At 36.8% G+C, this 6932-nt stretch overlaps 1 protein-coding gene across 1 annotated transcript; it reads right to left on the bottom strand.

Moving 5' to 3' along the window:
- Positions 1 to 5820: 5820 nt before the first annotated feature.
- On the bottom strand, positions 5821 to 6663 carry LOC149545775 (replication protein A 70 kDa DNA-binding subunit A-like). The gene is made up of 2 exons (XM_089793834.1): positions 6060 to 6663; positions 5821 to 5993 (listed from the first exon to the last, which is right to left on the bottom strand). The coding sequence occupies exons 1-2, from the start codon at positions 6661 to 6663 to the stop codon at positions 5821 to 5823; spliced, it is 777 nt and encodes a 258-aa protein (XP_089649960.1).
- Positions 6664 to 6932: the final 269 nt, after the last annotated feature.

Genomic DNA, 6932 nt, shown 5'->3' with positions numbered 1-6932 from the left:
TTGAAATCAAATGTGGACTCATTTGGATTCTTCTTGATATTGTTGAACTCATTCAACATGAATCTTGCATTAGTATTGTCCCCATATTGCTCTTTGAACAACTTCTCCAAATCACTCCATGAGGTAATATTGTCATCAGGCAACCTCCTCAACCAATCCCTTGCATCCTCTGTTAGTGAATGCACAAACAATTTCATTACCATGTCTTCATGTTCAACTTCATAATCATTCAACATGTCAATGAAAATCCTCAAATGTTCTTCACCAGTAACAGCATTATTTTCAAAAAACTTAACCACTTTATCCCTTAAATCAAATGATATGGGATGGGGGACACCGAGAATACCAGAAAATGATATCTGTCTATACTTTTCCAGGTATATAGGTTTCTTCTAGAAACCAGGAACATTTGAGGTACTAGCTATATTAGCTTGACTCAGGGGAGCAGCTTGGGACTGTTGTGGTGGCACAAATGGGACTTGGGTACCAATAGTGGAAGATGAGGTAGGAGTAGATTGGGGTACTCCCTGAGTTGAAATTGTGGGACCACTAACTGGTGCAGGATTTGTAGGTGGGATAGACAAATTGGGCCATGAAGCCAATGCAAAATTAGACTTTATGAATTGGATTTTCCTTCTAGTTTCTGCAGCTTGAGCTTCATTCTCAACCTTCTCAAGTTCTTTTGCAAGATCTTCCCTCTCTTTTCAAGGCTTCTCAAGATCTAGATCTAATTTCGACATGGAGAGTTGTATAGGTTTTCTTGGTATAGCTTGAGGCTCATTTATTTGGATTCCTATAGCCTTGCCTTTCCCTTTATCTAGAGCTTTTACAGTAGGCTCTACAGGATCAACTTGAACAGGTTTATAGGCTTGAACTTGAGCAATAACTGGTTCTTGCCTTTGATTTAGGCGTTTCTCCTGTTCTTGCACTTTAGCTCTTAGATTATCAGCATCTCCAAAAACATCCTTATGGAGAGTTGTGGTATTCTCTTCTATTTTTCTATTTTTCTATTTCAAAGCAGCCATCCTTCTTAGCAGAGCATCTCTTTCTATTATGGCATCTAAGGTGGCTTGCTCCTTCTCCTTTTCAAGATGAATGCATTTAGCTTCTTCCTTAGCAATCCATTTCTTCAAAAATTCTATTTCAGAGTGCACTTCTTTAGGGTCTGTAGAAGTTGCCTCAGAATCAGCAGGGTCATCTAGATCTATAAGGTTTGGTTCTACATATGGAGCTACTCTAGGATTAAAAGGATTATCAGATGAACTCCTAAATCCTAACCTATAATTCATATCTACTACAGGATTTGGTCTTAATGAAGCAATACCCATAGTAGACATATCCTTGTCTTGAAAAACTCTCTCATCTAGTAATGGGGTACTGAAAATGCCTCCTAAGAGTCTTGTAGTTTCGGATTCAAAGCTAAGCGAAAAAGACTCTCTTCCTATTATGGGTTGATAATGGGAATTGATGAATGCATTACCTCTGGGTTTCCAAGTAGGATTTGGGTCTGTCTTTTTCTTAGTTTGGTTCTTCCTACCACCTTGGGGTAAATCAATATACATTGATACATCAAGATTAGCTCTCATGTAAGCTCTTGTGTTTTTTCTCTTTTCAGCCATATTCACCTTGTGTTACAATAAGCACTAGTTTCAAAACCTTGACTGAGTCGCCACCCTATTTCAAAAATATATAATGACACTTTAGCTGACCGAAGGAGAATAATACTCAAGTAGGAACAAAATATATGGCATAGACAGACCAATCACTAATGTAGTAAAACTGTAACTCTTGCTTGTTAGATAAGACACTTGGATAGGTTGGGTACATCAGTATGTAGCAATGGTACTTGGGCTCTATCTTCTTTAAATTCTCAAAGTTTGACAGTAAAAAATTCCCTTATAACCATGGGAAAAACATAGATCATATGACACACATATACAGAGTGAAACCAAAGAAAATTGCAGTACTTTTTCACAGATGTGTTGGACAACTCCCCAGCAGAGTCGCCATTTTGTTGGTGTTTTAAAAAATACTAAAACTACTAAGCGACAAAATGCTTAATACCAAAATGACAGTACATACACAATCTAAAGACTAGCCTATTCTTATTAACAATGGCATATGTAAGGTATTTGGACCCAACTTCAACAAAACCACAGATGGTTTTCTACTCTTTTGGCTCTACAAAACCAGGGTGGGTATACCCAAGGATGTTTCAAAACTAGAACAACTGTATGAGGATTATTCTTAGTTTCATTCTGATTCTCATTTAAAGATCCTCAAACATATACATGATTCTTACTAACTTGGTAAACACATCCCTTAAAATAGATGTGGCCAAGAATTCTTCTATAGATCTGCAGATTTTTTTAACGACAATGGCTAACTGAAGCTAAAACATTCCATGCAGACAAGTGCTGGCCAACTTTGAAGATCTATAGGAAATAAAAGTAAAATTTGATTTGATGATGCATTTGAATAACCATTTATAATATATTTTTACTTTAGCTAAAATAACTTGATCAGTGCCTAATACATTGGGGTTCAGAGTCTATAGCAAATTTTTAGATCTAATTTGTTGCCTTACAACAAATTCTATCAGCAATTCTTATCAGAACTTATCATTCAAAATCCTTTTCAATACTTAAGGAATCTCATCAGATTCATCAAAGCCTTTATTTAATCCATTGAATTAATAGCAATGATAAATGGATATACAACCTAACTAGATTGCATTCAATTGCACAAGTTTTTACTCATACAACATCAAGGTAGCTAAGTATTTACAAGGAGACAAAATTCAGAAAGAACTGATATGGGGATAGTTCATAATTTGTATTCATTTCTTTTGAAAATGGTATATCCTTTATAGTAGACTCAGAATGGCCCTCAAAAAGAAACACAGCTCATTCTATATTCATGTATGCTCAGAGAGTTTGACAGAAAAATACATTACAAACTTTCTTTCAAAATTTGGACCAAAAACCAGACTAAGCATAATACTTAGAAGAAATAGAATTCGGACCCTTCTTTACCCTTGGGATCTCACTTAAATAGTGTGAGATGCAACAAGCTTCAGGCTAAAGACAAATGATAGGTGTCCTTTTAAAAGGCACTCACATACACTTCTGTCAAAAAGACAAGAACAAAATAACAAAAAGGCTTATTACATCAAACAATTCTTCAGTGGGCCCCTTTCTGTTATGCTTCTCAGTTGTTGAGACAAGAAAATATGATCTAATCTTACAATCATTCTTCATCCTCGGAGTACATAGTCATGAGGTCTGAAAGTGATGTATCATCTTTAGTTACCTGCAAACTCACTTTAACCTGGGGATCTTCCATGTCTTCATTACTAACTACAAGGGTAACTGTTACTTTTCCATCTTCCTCCTCATCGTCTCCTGACATCTGTTCCAAAAACTAATTTTTCCATTTATTAAAAGCATCATCATCTGGCCAATCAAAACTTAGAGCTTCTCTTTGTATCTTTATTAAAAAAATTTAGTACCATCCCCTTCCTCACATGAACTATCAAAATCAATCACATGTGAATGCAAACCATTGTCAACCATTCTCCCCAAATCTAATAAAGAAACAACTCTATCATCTTGATCATTGTACATCAATAAAGTATTGTCAACACAAGGGGTATTGAAATCTAAATTAGTTACATCTCTATAAGTTCTTTCTTTATCACATGAATCAGTAGAAAATCCATCTCCCTTATATGCATTATTGCAATGAAGCACTTCACATTCATGTTCAATATTTTCACAACATGCATGCTGATTATAAAAGGAGGAAAAATCTAGATATGCATCATATCTCACATCTCTAATGTTACTTTCTTCTTCATTGGAAATTACTTGTGCTGGTAATAAATTTGAACAATTACTAGATGCATACCTTTCAAAATCATGAGCCAATAGTGTTCAAACTTCATCAGTTTTTAGTGTGACTTCATCACAAGTTTGTTCCTCTTGGCTATGATCATAATCTGGATACTATGGAAAACTTATAACAGAAATATCATTAGTAGAATAATCTGAACAATCAAAAGCATTACTAAAACATCTTTTCTCTTCTCTACACAATACCTCAACATTAGGTACTTTAGCATGTTCATTCTCAATCACAAGAAGAGTGATCTCTCATGTTGTTACACTTTTCTTCCTCATACATACCATCATAAAAAAGAGAATTAGTCATATGCTTATCTTCAAATTGTTGATTATATTCATCTAATTCATTAGAATGAGAATATTTATCTTCACAACTATAAGATGTATCATATTCCTAAGATCCATCATATTCACTGGGATCTTCAGCACTTCCACATTCATCATTAGAAAAGTCAACATAACATTCATTTCCAATCAGATAAGTCTTTTTTTTTTTAGGATTGTTCAATGTGAATGACTCTTGCTAACCTCAATCTTGCTGATCAATTAGCTAAATTAGGAATGAAAACATCTAAAAAGACAATTGATCATGAAGCCTCTTTGGATCTTAAAGAAACATGGAGATTCATGAATGTTGATTTGAACTTTAAGTGCTTTTGAACATCATTTAGACTTTGAAAATCTCCTATTTCATTCCTTATGAAAATGATAATATAGTCATGAAGTTCTTTTCTTAATCTTACAATATCTTCACAAACACTTTCATGACTTGCTAAACCATTTTCAGATCTCAGATATGACTTTGCTTTTAAACTATACCTCTTTCTCCTAGTGTTGGAAACATCAAATAGAGGTACTACTTTTCTATCACTTAATTCTAATGAAAAGAAAACTCTTGAAAATTAAAATACCTCAAGTGTTGATGTTGAAACTTCATCTATTGATTGGGCACCGTTCTAGGCATGAAACTCTTTCATATCATTTATGAAAACCATGTAGAGTCTCCATCTCCTTGAAAAGAGTATTAGGAAATCATTGTTGTGATTTTCCTTTTAACATTTCAACTTTATAAAACACCAAATGCATACAACACTTTTAACTCTCTAATCAAGAATTTATAACTTCTCTTTTCAAGAACTACTCAAAAAAGTTTCAAATCTTCTCAACAAAATGTTGAAAGACTTTTAAATCTTCTATATCCTCAGGCCCTTGTACCACTTTCTACTTCTCAGATTGTGGTTGCTACCTCTTCACCCTCCACCTTAGACAACTTCTCCCCTTCAACCACTTGTCAGTTATCTCCCATGCTACTCTTTTGCACCTCATTGCCTTTTCTTTGTGGGAGTCTGCCCTCCTTTCTATCCCCCTTCACACTTCCTCCCACCACAGGCCCACTAGCTAGAAATCTTGACCCATGAATCAGTGGTTCGATCACTAATACATTTGGCATCGATTTGCGATGGCCAAGTGTTAGAATTGTGACGCAAATGTGTCACCACTGCGACAGTAGCAGACGTCATTGTTTTTTAGTCACAAATTACGATGTCTATTCTTGGACGTCGCAAGCTCAACATTCTAACCCATCATTGCTCCTGTCGCAATGGATGTGGTTCCCATCACAATTTTGACATCTTCAACACGTATTGCGACAGGATGGCGTCGGCATCTGCCCACGGGTTTGCTGAGGTAGGAGCCTTTATAGTTCTTCTGTGGGTGTCGCACTTGCGACATCCATGGAAACTTGCGATGGTGCTAGCGGCGTGGTAGCGCTGCTATCAACACCGCTGGACATCGCAATGTTTGTGAATGTGTCACAATTGTGACACAAAATCATCAATTGCGACAGCGTTGCTATGCACGCGACGCTTATTTCATCGCAATGCGTGTGCAGACGTCGCAATTGCGACGTCCATGGTTAGCAATATGGCAGGGCCGCTGTGGCGGTGACGCTAACTGTCGTCGCCGCCACAGCAGCCCTGCCACAAGCATCATCTTCAGCTGCTAGCTCTAGCAATGTGTTCGCAGTAATGTCGAGCAGTTGTATTGCTCCTTCATCAAATGTGGTTGCCCATAGCTCTCCAGTGTGGTCTTGCAATTATAGGCAGACCATGTAGCTATAATTGCATTTCGTAAATTGCTTGTCACATTTTTTACCGTACCACTCTTCATTTGCATTTTCAGACAAGTTTTTCTTGCATTTCTTTCCTGCCACTTGGTTGGGGCAAGCCGGGTAGGATAGCGTGTCTATGTTGACCTCTACAATGATTGGTTTCACAATGCACTTTATAGCACAAGTAGAATGCACAGTTTGATCATGTATGTCATGGATTGTCATTCTCAATACTGCAGGAGGTTGTGGGGCATAGCTAATCGATGGCTCACCATTGTCCTTAACATTGTCATCGAACCATGACTTTAACTCCACTTTCTCTAGAATTTGGAGATTGATCATCAGTTGTGTATTACCTGTGGTGTTGAGTACTCTTCCATTGAACTCAGTAACACGGCCTCCCTTAACCACTAGAACTATAGTGTCTTGCAAGTAGTAGCTTTGTTGCAATTCACTGCCCACTTGCTCGGCTGCTGAGCCCCAAAGCATCAAATCAATGGGCCTATGAGTTATATCAAGCAATTGGATGGCGCGCCGAGAAAATTCCATTCCATTTTCTCTTCTTATCGTGGAGGTTGGTTGTACACATATTATTTGCCGGTGCCCTATTGTTGCTCCCTCGGCTGGTGTTGGAGATGATAACGACATCCTCTTGATCTTCTGACTCCATTACGTGGCTAAATGAAATATATATTCTCACCTTTTTGCTACCCATGCTTTTAGAATTTATACTTTTTACTATAAAATTGTAATTCTCATAAGGTGTAGCTTGCTAAAGAATCACTGGTATGAGGATGAAGCTCCATGGGTTGTGCCAATAGAGATATATACAAGCTTGCTTTAATTTATATCAATAACCAAGTGTCAAATTAAATCGTAGTAACAGGAATCAGACATTGAAGTTAGTGAATTACAGG

Source organism: Cupressus sempervirens, chromosome 7 (genome assembly GCF_028749045.1).
Source record: "Cupressus sempervirens isolate cs-2001-9-10 chromosome 7, ASM2874904v1, whole genome shotgun sequence".
NCBI classification, from domain to species: domain Eukaryota; kingdom Viridiplantae; phylum Streptophyta; class Pinopsida; order Cupressales; family Cupressaceae; genus Cupressus; species Cupressus sempervirens.
The sequence above is the reverse complement of the archived record's forward strand: the minus strand, read 5'-3'. Positions and strand labels throughout refer to the sequence as shown.

What these genes read in the sequence shown, in the direction of transcription:
- LOC149545775 (XM_089793834.1), bottom strand. Translation starts at nt 6,663, where the DNA reads ATGTCGTTATCATCTCCAACACCAGCCGAGGGAGCAACAATAGGGCAC. An exon ending in TGCAAATGAAGAGTGGTACG is followed by an intron (nt 5,994 to 6,059) that starts GTAAAAAATGTG and finishes TATAATTGCAAG; the next exon opens with ACCACACTGGAGAGCTATGG.